The sequence below is a fragment of the Chenopodium quinoa genome, unplaced genomic scaffold (assembly GCF_001683475.1).
Source record: "Chenopodium quinoa cultivar QQ74 unplaced genomic scaffold, ASM168347v1, whole genome shotgun sequence".
NCBI lineage: Eukaryota > Viridiplantae > Streptophyta > Magnoliopsida > Caryophyllales > Amaranthaceae > Chenopodium > Chenopodium quinoa.
The window spans coordinates 2158047-2176559 of record NW_018745170.1 but is presented as its reverse complement, the minus strand read 5'-3'; the positions used below and the strand labels follow the sequence as shown (position 1 = coordinate 2176559).

The following is an 18513-nucleotide window of genomic DNA, read 5'->3' as shown; positions in this document are numbered from 1 at the left end:
TAAGGAGAAAATATGAGAGATGGAGAGAGAATAGATCAGTTTATTATTCCATAGAGTGGGGATATATATACATGTATATTATCTAGGGTTCCATCATCGGATAAAATCAAATACCCAACTCTAGAATATTCTAGATAATACATGGGATAATAGTCATCCACATTTAATATTTTCATAACAAAAATTATTATTTTTTTTAAAAAAAAAAAACGGAAAATGGGTCTTTTAGAAAAACAGAAAATTATTTTTTTTTTAAAAAAAAAAACAGAAAATTATTTTTTTTTTAAAAAAAAAAACAGAAAATGGGTCTTTGGGTTTTTTTTTTAATTTTATTTTAATTAATTTATTTTTATTTTGATAAACCAATTAGCATGCAACACGTGTCAAATAAATAGTTTTAAATTTTTTTTAACCCTTTCTTCAAGTAACAGGTAATCCGGACCGAAGAATGAAAACACACCTCAAAGTTGGGATTATTGCACAATATTCCAAAGTTGGGATTAATAAAATAAAATCGTGCAAAGTTGGGATTAATAAATGCAATTTTTCCTTTATTTAAACGGTAAACTATGAAGAGGCCCCCACCCTATCAAAGGAATGGGGGGCTGTCAGGAATCGAACCCCCATCCTCATTCCCCATGCAAATTCAACTAATAAGCCAGTAAGCTTATGATATCAATCTTCAAAAAAAAAAGAAAAAAGAAAAAAAAAAGACCTTATGATATTAGTCTAATCTAGTGTCAAACATCAACACGTTGTTCATATATTTTTGGCGTAATCAGCACATTTTATGTTTTATATATGATGCTTGATCTTTGCAAGTCACAACCGTCCAAAAGTCAATTAAATGGTTGATTACGAAATACGCAATGATTATTCGAAGGAAGCTAGCTTAAAATAATACGTAATGGTAGTAGTCAAAGTACTTAACGTAGTAATTAAAATTTAGTTTGATCTTTATTTCATATTTAGTATAAAATTGAGGCAGGGACATTATCTAATTAATTCCATATGATTTCATTATTTAACTTCTTTGATTTGAAAATGGCAAGACGATTAAGCAATTCTTCTATCCTCCTCCTGCCTATTGCGTTTTTATGGATTCTTGTCACTGTAAATTCTTCCCTTGTAAGTTCTAACTAATTTTCTTCTATTACTTTTTATATTTTTTTTCTTTATTTATTCTATATATGTTGCCTAAAACTTAATTTACTATTTCTGTTAGAAAAAGTGAAAACTAGATAAGAAACAAAAACAAAATTTGGAGTGGTGAAGGGTGAAAATAAGGTATTTTCTTGTATTTGTGCCAATATAACTACGTGTTTTGGATATTTCTTAGTTAAATGTGCTGAATTCAGGTTATAACTAGATTTATATGCACCCATTGCATACTTTAAATATTAAATTTATATACACCAACAATATTAGAAGAGTTTGCAAAAACTACGAGCGGTTTTGTTATTTTAGGTGTACATTACTACTACATCACCCCCTTTACTTAGAGATAAACGTGAATTGGTCGAGATTTGTCCCTTAACTATCTGCTCAATTATGCTGGGATGGTTGAAGGTTTGGCGAGTGATGGGTTGGGGAAGAAGATAGTTGCATCCATTCGACTTTCACGATTGTCCATGCACAAATTTGATTATTTTAATATGGGATATGATAGTTGCTAATTAGTAAAATTTCAGAACTTTGATATATTGATAGATTTTCACTTAATTATAACTTAATCTTTTGATCAACACTTGTTTGTACTATTTCTTTTTGTTGTATTTGTTAATTGATCATCGATCTTTAAGATATTCAAATAACTAAACTTTTTGATTCAGTATATAGACTATTTTTTTTTTTCTTTTTTTTTTTCTAATTAAAATTGAAATATTATTTTCTAAGATGAGGAGAAGATTAAAGGGCAAAGAGCGTATGTATCATGACATTATTCTTCCTATACTAACATAATCATATCATCAAGCTTACTAATTCTTGATTATGATAGGAAAATTGGCCAAATCATGGAGGTGACCTACAAAATATGAGATATGCCTCAAAAGAGACCAAGATTAGTCCAAAAACTGTTCAAAATATGAAACTAAAGTGGAAATTTGAGGCTCAAAATGATATAACAGCAACACCAGCAATATATAATGGAATTCTATACTTTCCTAGTTGGGATGGCTATGTATATGCAGTTAAGGCTTCTAGTGGTTCCCTAGTGTGGAAGCAGTTCATTCAAGGGCTCACTGGTATCCCTTCGACGGGCTTAGTTGTTAATGTGAATGTGACCGTGGCTCGGGCAACGCCTACGGTGGCTCCGGACTTAGGTTTACTTATTGTTGGCCTTTATGGACCGTCTTGTGTGCTTGGTCTAAGAATCAATGATGGTTCACTGGTTTGGATGACTAAATTGGATGCTCATAATGATAGTCTTATTACCATGTCTGGGACATATTACAACAGGTATTTCGTTAAAATAAGGGTGTGTTCAGTTCACCTAATTATCACTTATTTGAATTTAGTTTTTCTTATCTAAACTTATTATTAGACCTTGTTAAAATCTATCAATGTTATAATTTCAATTTGAGTAGCCTTTATCATAACTTATTTTTCCTTAACTAAACTTATAATTTAAATTTAACTAAACTTGTTGAACCTTAAATAGTGAAAAATGGGTGAGCAGCAGGCCCTAAATACCTCTCGTATATTTATTTTGTTTATTTTTACTTTTGACATTATTTATCCACTTTACTTTGACCATCACATATATATATTGCTCCCTATGTTTTTTTTGTTAAAGTGCCCTTGTTTGACCAACACATTTGTCAATGTATAATTTTGACTAATGCTATCTTTAGTTATCTATAAGCATAGATTATAAAAAGTGATTTAGAAATTATGCATTGAGACGATTTTAACAAGGTACTACATGACTATATATATATATATATATATATATATATATATATATATATATATATATATATATATATATATATATATATATATATATATATATATATATAAAATCTAGCTTATGTGTAAGTAGGGATGTTAATGGGCGGGTCGGAGCGGATGTTGGCTTTCTCATCCCCATCTAAAATTTTCATCCCCATCCCCACCCCCGCGACGGGTCCAAAATTCGTCCACATCCCCGCCCCGGCGGGTTCAATTTCAAAACCATCCCCGCCCCAACCCCACTTGGATATCCACCACCACCTAATCGCCACCCAAGCCCCGCCTAATCCTCGCTTCACACATACACAATCATACATAATTAATATAGAATACAATTTTATTTTATTTTAAAAAGAAAAAATTCAATGCCTATATTACACGTTTTCTTGTTTATAATATAAGTGTATTACAAAGTATTATATTTACTATTTTATTTTACATAATATTTTTTATAAAATATTATATAAGTATATAATTTTGTTTTTCAAAATTAAATAGATGTGGGTATGGGGTGGGGATGGGGTGGGTACGAAGTGGGGCGGGTATGAAGTGGGGCGGTTCATCCCCATCTATCCCCGCCCCACCAACCGCCAAACCGAGACCCATTGGGGCGAGGATGGGGCGGGGATTCTACTTGACCCGCCGCACTGACATCGTTATGTGTAAGACAAAACTAACATGAGTGAGCATGATGATAGTGCCCTTAAATAAACATGGGGGAGCATGATGAAAGGTATATCTAAGTGGTGCATGTAATCGAATAGTGCCCTTAAATTATGCGTTGGTTAAAGTGGTGCATGTGATCAAATAGTGCCCTTAAATAAACATGGGGGAGCAAATAAGTGGTAACTTGTAAGGGGAGTAGGGTATAATTGTAATAGTGATAGTTAGAGGCAATGAATCGATTCCTTAAATCCAAAATTTTACTCCATTTCAGGGCCTTCTACGTGGGAGTATCATCACTAGAAGAAGAAAGAAGCATAGAAGAATGTTGTCATTTTCGTGGTAGCTTTGTGAAAATAGACGCTAAAACTGGTGTAATACTCTGGAAAACGTACATGTTGCCTAACAACAATGGACAACGAGGGGAGTATGCTGGGGCAGCAATTTGGGGAAGTAGTCCACCCATCGACGCACCAAGGAAACTTGTGTACATAGCCACCGGGAACCTCTACTCCGCCCCTCAACGAATTAGAGATTGCTCGGAAAGGGAAAACAACCAAACATTCCCTACAAACACGACGTCGTGTGTAGAGCCTGAAAATCACTCTAATTCATTTTTGGCCTTGGAATTAGACACAGGAAACATAAAATGGTATCATCAAATAGGTGGATATGATGTTTGGTTCTTTGCTTGCCATAATATCTCGAGTAGTCCTGATTGTCCTCCAGGGCCTAACCCTGATGCTGATTTTGCTGAGGCACCAATGTTACTTACTGTTAATATTAACTCTACTAGGAGGGATATTGCAGTTGCTACTCAAAAAAGCGGCTTCACTTGGGCTCTCGATAGGGATACTGGAGACCTTGTTTGGAGTACGGTATGATTACTCTACTATGTGATTTTTTTAAGTGCATCATTTTGACTTTTGCATTATTCATATACTAACCCGGAGTAAGATTACTAATTATGTGAAAATGTGATTTTTATTAAGTAAAATGTTATTGGATTAGTCACAATACACATTTTCATATCATCAACTTTGTTTTTATGTGTTTATTTTACTACTATACTAAGATATTGATTGTCGAAGTTGTGTACTAACATATGTTTCGGTTAAAATAATGTAGGAAGCTGGACCAGGAGGTTTGGGAGGAGGTGGTATTTGGGGATCAGCGACGGATGGAAAAAGAGTATACACCAACATAGCCAACACCGATCAACAGAATTTCGTCCTTAGACCTTCTAACAAAAACACTACTGCAGGTGGATGGGTGGCAATGGAAGCTCCAACTGGTAAGGTGTTATGGTCTTTAGGGAACCCTAGCAATGCCTCCGCACAAGGCCCTGTTACGGTGGCTAATGGGGTTGTTTTCGCGGGATCAACCAATAATGTAACAGGACCTATTTATGCCATTGATGCAAAGGTTGGTAATATTTTATGGTCATATGATACTGGAGCTACAATTTATGGGGGTGTATCAGTGAGTGATGGGTGCATTTACTTTGGTCATGGATATAAAGTAGGGTTAGGGTACTTTAATCCTGCTTTTAGCACAGGAAAATCATTGTTTTGTTTTTGTGTGGACAAAGATTAATATAATTCAAAGTTGGACTTACATTGTAAAACATTGTCATGTAATAATATCAACATAATATAAAGCATACAACTAACAAATGGATGTTGCTATAATAATAGTCATATATGTTGCTCTGTTGCCTCTGTATGTACGTACACAATACATGGATTATCTTGCCATACCTGCTTATTGATAGCATCAGGAATAACATGACATGTACACAACAGTACAATAAGCTCAGATTGTTTACTAATTTAATTTAACTTCCAACTTAGATGAGATCAACCCCGTTTTCCAAGTATAACTGTTCCTAGTGTTTGCTGCTTGTGTAGATTTATAAGTTGAACCGTTGAATTCCATAGTGGCTCGATAACTCTTACAGAGGAAGCATTGCTAAGCCCAAACAAAATTATATGTATACATTTTAAAAAAAAAAAATAACCAAAAAAAACTTAGAAGCCAATACCTGTGCAGATGTGCAATAATGTGCTTAGCAAAGCTTAATACTTAGAATAACTTGACATTTTTCTGCTGTATATACCTAACTTCTTCACCTGCAATTTAGTTTCCACAAGGAAGTAGACTGAACAGTTTTCTTAAGATGTGTTGTATCAAGGTCATATATTATTCGTAGAACCTTCTTTTAATATCCGTTGACTATTCTACATTGTATTTAGACCATTTTTATTGGTGAGACTCAACTTTGAGTATTGAAATACAAAATGAGTTGTTGTTTTTTACCTCCAATGGTGATACCCAATTCACTTCTCAAATTAGCAACTCATGTGAAGTCTAATTTTCCAATGGTAAGACTCTCTAAAGTATACTAATGTCACTTTCAATTTATGGCCACCAAATCCATATTATAAGTTTTTCAAAAAAATAAATAAAATATAACTTAAATAAATTACAAATATATTATAATATTAATAAAGGGTCCACACTTTTTGTCAAATGAGACTCAAAGTTGGGTATCTAAACTTAGCAACTTTCTTTTGGAGTTGCTAAGTTTAGATACCAACTTATTGGTATTCTTTGCAAAAAATAGTCACTCTCTCTTAAAAAAAACCTCCTTAAAGTCTCACAATTAGAGATAGTCTTAACATACACAAATAGAAAAATAAAAAATGAAGTAAAAAGAAGGCAAGTTTCACTTGCCAATTAGATGACTAGGGTAGTGCAAAGATCTGATTTGACTGTTTAAGCACAAAGAGAAGCTGCCTAGCTTTAGCATTCTAAACAGAAAGGGAATATACAGGATTCCTAAACTCTCATCACTAGTAAAAACAGCTTCTGCACTGTCCTCTCCTCGGAATCTTTATGTATAAAAAAAAAAAAAAAAAAAAAAAAAATCCCACCCCAACTTTTCTTAGTAATCTTTACTCCATATAAAATGTCAAATATCTATACAGATAAAAATGTATCTAACAGTTTCTTACTTTGATCTTCTGCCTTACTTTTCTATTTAGTATTTACAAATAGATCACCAGTTGCAAAGAACCCTGTTCTCATTAGTCAGCCGTACATGTTAATGTATGGGAAAATGATAGTCCTAAAATTAGTTTAGAACAACTTTCGAATTTAAGCTTCTTAATCTATCGATACACCAGTGAGCTTTTGGAAAATTTCATTACATTTATAGATGTACTTCAGAGTTCATACTACATACACTAAGGCATTAACAAATAAATGAATTACCCCGCATAACCATATAAAGAGAAGTAAAGTAGTAAACGATCTTGAATATATCATATAAACCTTACAGAAAAGAGTAAAATACATTGCAAGGCTACGATACCTTGATTGGCTTGATACATATCCAAAACTACATATCCTCCCTTTCTAGAAACATTGTTATGCCAAAATCAAAACTACATGTAATTATACATAAACCAAAAATCAATCAGAACTTAGTAGTCAATACCTGCAAGTCTGCAACGCATATGCTAGAATGTTGCATTTGGAAAACAGATTGCATATGTCAGGTGTATTCACTCAAATATATTTGACATGTAAGGAATTTACCTTCTACAGCATTACCTGATGCAGTGACAGACGTACCAGAAACCACAACCTCACACGTCGAGGAGCTCCTTGGAAGGTTTAACATTGACCTACAAAACTGACATTCCTTCCACACTGCATACGCTTTTTCACGTTCATTTTTAATATATGCCCCATCCACTGTACAAAATTGTACAAGAAGCTTTTCCAAAAGAATTGCATTACTCAGAATGTATGCTAGAAGCCTGAGTTCATCATCAATGCCCTTTAGTCCCGTTATTAGTATAGTCTTTAGCTTACTTACTAAACAATCTGGAACTGAATCCGGTGCACACCAATTCCTTTTCTCCATTATATCATCACTTAATTTTAAGCAGACCTCAAGATGCTCTAAGTTGGGAAAACAATTTAAAGAAGTCAGCAAATCCTTAAAGCAATTTGTTTCAAGACAGGTTAAATTTGAGAAGATTGGCATATTCACATAATTAAAATATCTCAAATTATTGGTCCAACTATCTAGCTTCAGCTCAAGTTTGCTAACACTAGACAATCCTCCAACAAACTTGGTCATCTGGCAAATATATTCTTTTCGTGGTCCAGATAATGAGCCGTAACCCTGCTCATCCTCCTCTTCATCTTCTAATTCCAGAAAATAACCGTCAACCCTATTCAATCCAATACACGCTTTGACTAATGTAGATGGATTCCGGAGAAAGTAATAAATTGAACTCCAATCTTCAATTTTAAGGTTTACCAATTTGGGTGCATCGATATATACTCTAGTGTCTCGAGTACTGTCTAGCATTGTTATAGACAACGACTTCAAGTTGGAAGCAATTATATTCACAACATGACTAGACATATCTAGATTGAACACTAAATCCAAATGTTCCAAAAGTGAGGAAGACTTAATTAAAGTCTCCAAACAAAGAGGGACATCATCAAGCTGGTCTAAGGAAAGCTTCTTCAAATTAGGGAGATGAACACACAAATCTTTAATTTTCGGCAATTCAAGCAAACCCAGTATTGTCAAAGTTACCAAAGATTGAGAATTGAACAGAAAAGCGGGTAATGAAAAGGAAACATCATACCCAGCATTTACACTGATATTTTCCACATTTCGGCTGCAAACTTGGAAGAACAATGATTCTGCTTCTGATACACTAATTGCAGGAGAATGGAACCACTCTTCGAGAGTGAGACCAAAGTGGCGGAGTTTCCGACAAGTAAGCTGGCGTAGGATGTAGCTGATTTTGTCCGTGGATTTTGATCGACTGTAAACATTGAGATTAACGCGGGTGACGCCGGTCCAGAGGCGGCGCCAGCGGTGGGATAAGACGGAGGTAGTGGCGGCGGAATGAATTGAGAGGCGAGAGAGAATATCGGTGAGAATGGCGTCTGGAAGTGACCTCAACCTGTCTTCTTCTTCCTCACTTGATCTTCTGGGTCGTTTTCTGACATAATATTTCATGGTTTTGCAATCCCCCATTCTCAATTTTTCCATGAATCTCACTCCTCACTCTTCACTCTTCACTCTTGCTCTCTCTGTATTGTTTTTTAGCTATTTGGGTTACAGAAGAAGGCAAAAAGGGTGTACCGGTTAAAAAAAAAAAAAAAAAAAAACAAAAAAACAAGGCAAAAGGGTGTTCAGAGTTTGGTTTGAATCACACCAAACCTTATTTTTCCAAACTTTATTTAGTAGTTTGGTTTGATTTACGGTTTTAAACTTACAGTTTAGTTTATAGAAATTTAAAATCGCATTCGGTTTATTTTCTTGAAAAATTGAAACAAATTGCAAACCATAATAAATCATTATATGCATAAAAAATATTATATTCATTTATAAAAAAATTTAATCTAATTGATGTATGTGATTTATTTTAGTAAGATGTTAGATTTTTTTTTTTTTTTTGCGTCATTTTAAGTTGTCAACTATAAATTAATAAAATTAATTTTATAATAATAAATCAAAGGAATGTAAAACCAAACCGCACCAAACCGTTTTAATGCGGCTTGGTTTGGTTTGGTTTAACATGAAATACGGTTTGGTTTGAAAACAATGTCAAACCGTATTTTTATGATTTGTTTTCTAAACCGCACCAAACCAGTCCATGTTCACCCCTAGCAAAGAAATGAAGCAAGACCGGTCAATGCCCTGATTGACCAAAATAGTCCAAATAAATCAAAACGTAAAAAAAAAATAAGAAGGTATGGAGGGAGTAGTAAAAATAATGAGGAAAAATTCATGGGAATAATCCCACCTTTGGATTATTATTTAATAATCCGACCTTTACCCCCAATTCTTTTTTAATGGTCACGGGTGACCATTGACCGGTTGAAGAGGTAAATATTTTTTTTTTGGTTTAAAATACACTTGTCACTATACAATTTGTCTAAAATTTTAAAATAAAAACAAAATTAAAAAAAAAAAAAGAAAACAAAAAAAAAGGCAACCCAGCCACCTCCTTCATTACCACCACCCCAAACCCCCATCCGCAACCCAGCCCCATCCCCACCATAACCACCACCCTAAACCCCCCACCCCGAACGCAACCACCACGAACCCCCAGCCCCCTTCGCGAATTCACCCGCCTCGAACCTAGCCATCTCGAACCACCACCATAACCGCACGTGCTCTCTCAGCCCATGCACCTCCACCCTGCGCAACCAATCAGCCACCAACCTGCAACAAACAACCACCAATCAGCCACACCTTCTCACGCACAACCTCAAGACAGCAGCAGCCCCATTACTGCCACTTCCAAACCCCTGCTGCTGCTCTCTTTCTCCACCTCGCCATCAGCCAGCAACAACAATTAATCGACCCACATCGAAACCCTAGAAACCCGAAACACTTAGCAAAGAGATGAGAAAGAGGTGGTAAAGCAGCGGTTTACGATTACAGGTGGTTTTCGGGTGTTTCGAGTGGGGTAGAAAGGTGGTAAATGTAGCGGTGGTTGGGGTTGAGTAGAGGGGCGGTTGAGTTTCGGGTGGAGGTGAAGAATGAGGGTGGGTGGTCGTGGTTGGGGTGGCTAGGGAAGTTGGGAAGGGCAACATGGTGATTCGGGAAGGGCGGTGAAGGTGGCTGGGAGTATGTCGGAATTCATGGAGGTGAGAAAGAGGGTAAGGGCAGGGGAAAGAGGAACAGGGGTGGCTGGGAGTATTTTTTTACTGTTTTCTTTTTTTTTTTTTAAAAAATTTGACCAATTACAGGCCGCCACGTGTCATGTAACCTGTTATAACAGGTTACATAACCGATTAGGACCATTAAAAAAGAATTGGGGGTAAAGGTTGGAGTATTAAATAATAATCCAAAGGTGGGATTATTAAAAACGATCGGCCCAGAGGTGGGATTATTCCCATGAATTTTTCCAAATAATAATATGGAGTATTACTCTTTTGATTGTGTTCCTAGACTCCTAAGTGTAGTTACGCTTTGCCATCCCTAGGAGTAGAGTGATTTCAACGGTTCGTTTTTCTACAATATGGTGCATTCTTTTGGCTGTAGAGAATGAACGCCCAAGCTGTCGTATAGAACACGCTAAGAGACGATTTGATCTTAAGGGTGAAGGTATTTTTGGATTTAGTTATAACATTCAGTGAACCCTGATTGATTTCTTTGGCTATCACTTTAAACAAGTCATAAAAATGTACTGTGTTTGAACTCGATGGTAAAATGAGACTTCTTGTTCACTTTATGAGGGCTAAAAAATATATGTACAGCTCCTGAAAAAAGTAAAAGCAGGCAACATGCTTGATATTTATGAAAATGAAATCGTTTAATCTTCAACTTTGATATCAATTCTCTCTCTCTCTCTTTTTTTTTTAAGGATGTCCACCCGGTTCGCCGTGGTAGTCTATGCAATTTCCCTTTCGAATTTGCTTTTGGGTTTTTGCAAATTCAGTTTTCTTCACTTGGTCCATCTCGAGTTTTTTCGGTTAGTTTGGTATTCCCGGCTTCGACGTCAATGGTGTTATGCAATTGGTAGTCTTCATCACGACACCATACCTATGTGTTTGTTTAGACGTGGTGCCTCAACTAAGGTTCATAAGGGTTTCTCTTCCAATTAGTGTGTTGATAGTAGCCCTTATAGGTTGTAATTTGTTCTTCGTTCAATGAACTTCTTACAAAAAAAATAAATAAATTATAATTCAAATCTTTATCGTAAAATAAATAAGGTCAAATCAGAAAAATATACTCAAAACAGATCAAATCGGTTTATTTTTGTTTGATTTTGTTAATTTTTCTTCATTATCGTTGATTGTTAATTGTAGATGCCGTATGCCCGTATGACTTTAATTAATAAAATATATATTGTCCTTTGAGACTTTATTTTTTTAAAAAAAAAGGAAAAATTGGTAAAAATAATTCCAACTTTCACGTATTCGCTTTAAATAATCCCAATTTTGGATTATTATTAAATAAAATCCCAACTTTGGGGGTCATCCGCTCAAAATAGGCCCAAGTGACCATAATCGGTTAAAGAGGTAAAAAAAATTGTTTTTGGCTTTTTTTGTAACACATGTCATCGTTTGATTAGCTGAAAATTAAAAAAAAAAAAAAAAAAAACTAAACAAAAAACATCATCCCCAACCCCAACCCACGACAACCACCACCACCAGCCGGATTTCCGGTAGCCTTCTCCCAACGGCAAGCCCAAGCATCCCCTGCCCCAAACCATCGCGCCCAGCCCTCCTCCCCGCGCCGGCATTCCCCTTCCCGGCGTACCTTGCCCCAAAACCACCAAACCCGCCCACTGAATTAACCACCTGAAATTTCTAAAAACTAACTTCCCGTCGCAAAAAACCCCCAAACGACCCTTCCCCCACCACCGGGACCCTAGCGCTACGGTTCCAATGGTGGGGAAAGGGTCGTTTGGGGGGTTTTTTTTGCAGCGGTGAGGTTGTTTTTAGGTTTTTCGTGGGTTTTAGGGTGGGCGGGTTTGGTGGTTATTGGGGAAGGAGCGCCAGGAAGGATAGCTGACCGGCGCGAAGGACGAGGGGAAGGAGTTATTGCCGGCGCGTGGGTAGCGAAGAGGCATCCAGCCGCCGCGATGGTGGTGGGGAAGGTGGGTGGAGGTGCTGGGCAGTTTTCATTTTTTAAGTTTTCTTTTCTTTTTAATAATTTTATTAAAAAAGTTTTGTAAAAAAATTAACTAATCACGTGATGCCACGTGTTCCTAAAACCTGTTATAATAGGCTAGTAATTGGTTAGGGACTGTTTTGAGCGAATACACCCCAAAATTGAAATTATTTAATAATAATAATTCAAAGTTGGGATTATTTAAAACGAATACGTGAAACTTGGGATTATTTTTAGCAATTTTTCCAAAAAAAAAATACTCCATAAAAAAAATAATTCAAAACAGATCAAACCGCAAAAAACTGTAGAATTAAGTTGTAGTAAACGAGGGCCTAACTCAAAGTTTCTGAATTGAAAACCCGAATTTGGGGATAAAGCCCATTTAAATAATTCAATTTCCTAATTTCTATGCATCTTTCTCTCTCCTCTCCTTCCCTCTTTTTCTCACTCTACCTGTGCTGTGGTCTTCTGAAGCAGACGACGCTCATCTTCTCCGCCTCTAAATTCACCTCCCTGGTATCGAATTCAAGCTTTTGTTGCTGAGAAATTTCAACGGTTTTCCATCTCTTTCAGTTTTGTACGTTGTTAATTGGCCTTATTTGATTGCTAATTTTTATGAGAAAAAAGAGGAATTTACTGGCTTTAACATTTGGGAATGTTTAGGCTGATGATTTGCTGAATTGGGTATTGCTTTTTACTGATGGGGGATTAGGGTTCTTCAATTTTGTTTGATTGAGTTATAATTGGCATTTTAATGAAAGTAGCGATATAGTAGTATTCAGTTGGTTGCTGGTTGTTTAATTTGATTGATTATTGAGAATTATATTGGACTTTTCATTGAAATAGAAGGATAAGATTGATTAAGTTGAATTTCGAGTGGGAAAAATGGTGGCATTGGCGAGTTTGCCTTATCCCTTTGCCACCTTTGTCTCATACAAGGCTCACAAATCACCCAGAAAAACGCTGATTCGATGCTCGATTCGTGTACCCTCTTCGTCTTTGAGGCGTGCTAAGAGGAAAAACTACTTGCGCCCTAAGATCCTTAAAACCCTTACTAAACCCTACAATATCCCTTTGGATGATCATATAGAAGCTCCCATTCAGCCAATTGAACCAAATGTTGAGGTTCCTTCGGATTCCACTAAGGAACAATCGAGTTCTAGGTTTATCGAAGAATCAGAGAATGAATCTGGTTTGAGTCAACTAGAAGTTGTTAGGGATTCTGAGGCTCGAAGTTTGGTGGGTTATGGTGGAATTTCAGGCAGTACCATTGTTAAGATTGTTGGTTCATTTGTGGGTTTATTTGTTTTACAGACTGTTGTTGCTGTTTGGGTAATGGGTTCTAATAAGTCTGATGAGAATAATGGGAGTTTGGTAGTTGGGGATCCGAAAAAGGAGCTTATGCTGGGGATGCGAGAAGGGGAAGTGAAAATAAATGGGAAAGCTTTTCTGAAGGATTGGGCTGGTGTGGGTGTGAACGAGTCAGAAATGGAAGCTAAGATTTCTGAAATTAGAAAGATGGCATGGGAGGTAAGAGAGGCTGAAAAGAGGAAGAAGGTAGAGAATAGTGAAGCAGATTTAGATGATGTGAGTGATGATGACAATGATAGTGAGGATTTTGAGAGTAATGATTCTAAGACCAACAGTGGTATTGTGAAGGAAGTTGATGTACGGTTAAGTAAGTTGAAGAAAAAATATCCAGCACCTTCGCTGAATGTTAATTTTTTAAATAAATCAGAGGGGTCTGGGAAGGAGGAGAAAAATGAGGCTTTGGATGGTAAAGAAGAAGATAGTATGTTATTGTTTAAGATGAAGCATAAATTTAGAAGTCATCTGACTAAACCTGAAGAGAAACCTAAAGGATTTCAAAATATTGATGGTGTAAGAGGGAGACATGGTAGTGGAAATGATGAAAAACCAGTGGAGGGAACAGGAAGTGGTAATGATAATAGTCAGATAATAGATGTTCTCGAGGAAACGATTCCTGAAAACCGCAATAATGGTATGGATAAAGAAGGGAAGATACCAGTACCTCAAAGTTCTGCACAATTGAAAGGTCCTGGGAAAGGGTTTGGAAGCAATGGTGCAAGAAAGAAGTTAGACAAGGTAATCAATGGTCCAACTTCCTCGGGAAGCAATGGCACAGCAAAAAAAGCGAGCAAGGGAAGTAATGAGGGTGCCAAACCAGGAAATGGTTCAACTGCCTTGGGAAGCAACAGGACAGAAAAAAAGTTGAGCAAGGAAATAAATGAGGGTGCCAAACCAGTTAAAGGTAATATGGTGTTTCATGTGTTAGCCTTCTTATGTTTGTCAAATATGATTGCCGAGTTTCTTTCTTTCAGATTAGTAGTATTCAAATTTTGTATTGTTATTTTTTTTTACTTTTTTTTTTGGTTTGAAAATGGCTCTTAAGTTGTTGCCTTTTATGGGAAGCCTAATATCTTGACTTGACAAAGTTTTTGGAAAGTGGAACATATATGATATATGAAAGCTTCGATTCTAGTGGCAGAGAGTTAGGACATCAGTCCATCAGTAGGTGTGAAGAATAAAAGAAAATACTTTCATTTTGATAAAGCTTTTGTTGCCATACAGGTGTAGTGTAGATTTTGTTACCTGAGTTTTTGGGAGTTAAAATGGTACTCTTATTTCACTACAAGTTGTTATCATGTAGGTATAGTGTGGATTTGTTGATTACTCATTCGAGTATAATGTATATGTAGCTATTTATTTTAAGGAAATTTGAAAGCTCAACCTATAAGAAGTTCTGAGAAAGCTATGGTATGATAATAAACTTCAAGAATGAAAGATTGAGGATGGCCATTCTTTCGTGTCTCTTTGAACATTCTTATATGGTGCTGTTGTTTTCAAGGCATTCAAGTCATCTAATTGCAGTTGTTAGAAGTGCTGGTCATATAGTTTACACTAATTGGATTCACTCAGAGAATACTAGTTCTTAACTTTGCAATTGTAAAAAATTATTTGTGCATCTTTCAGTTATTTGTTAAATCTTTAGGTCTTGTCCAGGACTCTAGTGATGGAAGCAGTTTGGATGAGGGTTCAGGAGCCAAAATGTACAGCACTATTGCAACTGAAGGCAAAAAGAAGATGGCTGATCATGCTGCCTCAACAACATCCGAGTCACCGATGATGCCACGAAGAAAAGGTCAACCCAATTCTAACAAACTAGAAAGAAAACTACCCCGGAGCATTGACAAGGATGACCTAGAGAATGTTAATCCTTGGTGGTCAAAACTTCCATATGTTCTTGTGAGTAGATAACTCCGGCCAACCTTATTTGCTCATTTTTCCATACTGTTTGTTTCAAACTTAATTATGTTCTGTCATCAGAGAATATGAATATATATATATATATATATATATATATATATATATATATATATATATATTTTTGAATATTGTGTTAATTTTTTCCTAAATGGAATAATCTAGTCAATTAACTTATGGATCTTGCAAGCTGAATATGTGACTATAATATAGTATTTTGCGTTTACTGGTGTGACAATTTTATGTAGAAATATGACATATTGATGTTGTGATGTCTTGCCTATTATTATTACTGATTTTCTGGAAAGGGGAATAACCGAGGCAGATGGGACTATGGGAGGCTTTTCTAATGTTTTTACAAGTATTTTTGGAGTACCGATGGTTGATGTAGGACATGAATCTGTATTTTTTCCTTGCTTTGATTAAGCCTTCCATTTTCTCTAAACCTCTTAACGAAGAAATTGGCACTCTTGTTTGTAAATAATTGTCATCATGATACGAAGTATATATAGTTTGAATAGCATATTAAATCTGGACACAGCTTATGGATCCTTTTTTTGTTGAATTTGGTGAAATCTGTTGTATGTTATTTTTTTCATTTTTTATTTTTTGGATTTTTTCCCCTATTAAAGTCCTCTGTTACGAAGTACAAGCTACTATGTTCTTGAACTTATTCTAACATCTACATTCTATGTCCCTTGTTGAACAAACTGAATGCCTTTTTTTTACGTAGTCTTTATCCTAGTCTAGACTATTGTAATAGCAGCTTGGATTGTTGTAGATGATGATTTACGGGAAAATGATATGAAGTATTATCTAAATACGCAATAGCAGTTTTAAATGTGTTGCATCCTTAGTTTTCAACCTACAGCTTTATTTTGGTATGATGGTAATTCTAAACAGGACATTCTTGTAAATAATCTTAATATTTTGCTGTCAAAAATCTCAGAATAGCTTCTGAAATTTTGTCTATCAAAAGTGTATATTGTGCTCCTCTGAAATATAATCTTTGCTTCAACTCATTTGCTTTTATGGATTTGTGATAGCATTTGCCAACTGTTCATCTTTTAAACTGGGGAACCTGTATCAAAATCCTTACAACTATTATCTGCCATTGCTCCCAATGTATATAACTTTTAAAATCTCCACATTTGTCCTGATGAGCAACACCTTTTCTAGGTCATTTTGATGCAAAATGGTATAGGTGATGAAGCACAGCGGGGATTCTATAACATAAGGATCTACACTGATGCAGAGAATCAGTCTTACTCGTCTTACACTGTTGCTTTTGAAGATCGCAATGATGCTAAGAACTTCAGTTATCTTCTGGAATCAGCTTTTGAGGATCTACCTGATGCTGCTGTAGATATCGCTCCTATTTCAACAAAGGTAAAGCTCAAAATATGCTGTATTTGCTTTTTTTTTTTTTGGTCACGGAAACAGTAGTTATTAATAAGTTATTCATTATGGCAGCTAGCCTGTAGTATCTTGAAGTTGCTATCCATAGCCTGAAATATTAATCTGATATACTTCCTCCGTCCCTAAATAATAGGCCAAATTTCTATTCTACCCTTTCCAAATCAAACTATAGCATATTATAATGTGTGATTTTCCAGCATTAATGATACCTTTAACATAAAATTTGTAGGACTACAATAGAATGATGGAGATGTGAATTTTAAGGATACTAGTGATGCATAATTTATAGGAATGAAAACAATACCTTATTAGAACTCTTTTTTTTCTACATAGCTGTGCATAGACCTTTATATCACCGGTAGGCAAGGCATATTGAACTGTCCATATATTCGTAACATGATGGGCTATGATTTTTGCAGGAATTCAAAGAAATGGCAGAAACTCTTGACAACGAAGTATTTGTTCTAAGGAAGGGAGAATTAAAGCTTTATGCTGGTCAGCCACTTGCTGATGTTGAGGCTGCTCTGAGGTCATTGGTGAAATGAGCATCAACAGTTTGTGCGACTGTCACCTATAGTTCACAGGAATGATACATTGGTTGCATCAGAATCAGCATCTAGTATGGTTTTGCATTGACCGATTTGCTGTGGATGCCCTTGCATACGTCTTACAAATACTGGGTACTTTGAAGGTCGCATGGCTTGGTGTTTTTGCTATACTCCATTGGGCAGCAAAAGAATTTTCTTTCGAGCTCCCATCTCTTTTTCGGCCTAAATCTTAGATCCTTACTGTAATACTGTTGCTAGAAATAATGGTTGAAAATAGCAAAAGTTTTGTAGGTGAAGATATTTAACGTTAATTTAATGAAAATAGTTAAATTGATGTTTTATTAAAGCTGTATTGGTGCACTTGTTTTGAGCTCATTTTAGTTTTGAAATTAGTAAAGATAGTCCTGTAATTTAGGGAGTAAGAGTTTCTTAAAACAACTCTTTCAAGCTTCTTCCTCCTGGTTCTTAGAGATGTAATATTCATTTCTCTGAGACTAATGAATCCGTGCCTACAATGTCTTTACCATTCAGAACATATATTTTGTAGGTTTAAAAGATGCGGAAAAAAAAGGAAATTTTCAATGCTGTTAATATTTCAGAATGAATTGTACACAACAGATAGGTTCAGCTAATATGGAATTTTATGTGATATTAATTGTGTTATGTGTCACAGCCAGCTTCAAAAAGTGCAGCACTCGTTCTTTGAACGTGGTTTCTCTTCGGAAGTTTGGGGTAACAATTTGAGGCTGCTGCAGTATAAAGAAGTGGCTAAGATTTTGAATCTGAACTTGAGAGCAGCTAAAAAGAGCAGGAAGGCTAGTGACAGAGATAAGCTGTATGTTATGTGCTTCACTGAAACTATCTATGAGCTCTGATTGCATAGGAATGATACTATTTTTAGGTTACACCTTACACCATAAACATATAAGGAAAGAGAGAACTAGATTCTACAATGTCCAAGGTTTTCAGTCTCACACC

The 18513-nt window shown here is 35.7% G+C and overlaps 3 protein-coding genes across 3 annotated transcripts; 2 read left to right on the top strand and 1 right to left on the bottom strand.

Moving 5' to 3' along the window:
- Positions 1 to 303: 303 nt before the first annotated feature.
- Positions 304 to 6038, top strand: LOC110710389 (polyvinylalcohol dehydrogenase-like). Its single transcript, XM_021888680.1, has 4 exons — positions 304 to 1128; positions 2000 to 2460; positions 3893 to 4496; positions 4747 to 6038. Exons 1-4 carry the CDS (start codon positions 1012 to 1014, stop codon positions 5212 to 5214), a joined length of 1650 nt encoding a protein of 549 aa, XP_021744372.1. The 5' UTR covers positions 304 to 1011; the 3' UTR covers positions 5215 to 6038.
- Positions 6039 to 6151: 113 nt separating this feature from the next.
- Positions 6152 to 8947, bottom strand: LOC110710406 (F-box/FBD/LRR-repeat protein At5g22660-like). Its single transcript, XM_021888699.1, has one exon. It carries the CDS (start codon positions 8702 to 8704, stop codon positions 7178 to 7180), a length of 1527 nt encoding a protein of 508 aa, XP_021744391.1. The 5' UTR covers positions 8705 to 8947; the 3' UTR covers positions 6152 to 7177.
- A 3569-nt stretch (positions 8948 to 12516) lies between these two features.
- LOC110710164 lies at positions 12517 to 18033 on the top strand. Its single transcript, XM_021888426.1, has 4 exons — positions 12517 to 14555; positions 15297 to 15550; positions 16748 to 16957; positions 17407 to 18033. The coding sequence occupies exons 1-4, from the start codon at positions 13169 to 13171 to the stop codon at positions 17530 to 17532; spliced, it is 1977 nt and encodes a 658-aa protein (XP_021744118.1). The 5' UTR covers positions 12517 to 13168; the 3' UTR covers positions 17533 to 18033.
- Positions 18034 to 18513: the final 480 nt, after the last annotated feature.

Excerpts from the sequence above, each read along its gene's own strand:
- LOC110710389 (XM_021888680.1), top strand. The coding sequence starts at position 1,012 with ATGATTTCATTATTTAACTTCTTTGATTTGAAAATGGCAAGACGATTA. Across the intron at positions 2,461-3,892 it reads TCTGGGACATATTACAACAG|GGCCTTCTACGTGGGAGTAT; the intron begins GTATTTCGTTAA and ends ACTCCATTTCAG. Across the intron at positions 4,497-4,746 it reads GAGACCTTGTTTGGAGTACG|GAAGCTGGACCAGGAGGTTT; the intron begins GTATGATTACTC and ends AAAATAATGTAG.
- LOC110710406 (XM_021888699.1), bottom strand. The coding sequence starts at position 8,704 with ATGGAAAAATTGAGAATGGGGGATTGCAAAACCATGAAATATTATGTC.
- LOC110710164 (XM_021888426.1), top strand. The coding sequence starts at position 13,169 with ATGGTGGCATTGGCGAGTTTGCCTTATCCCTTTGCCACCTTTGTCTCA. Across the intron at positions 14,556-15,296 it reads GGGTGCCAAACCAGTTAAAG|GTCTTGTCCAGGACTCTAGT; the intron begins GTAATATGGTGT and ends TTAAATCTTTAG. Across the intron at positions 15,551-16,747 it reads CAAAACTTCCATATGTTCTT|GTCATTTTGATGCAAAATGG; the intron begins GTGAGTAGATAA and ends CACCTTTTCTAG.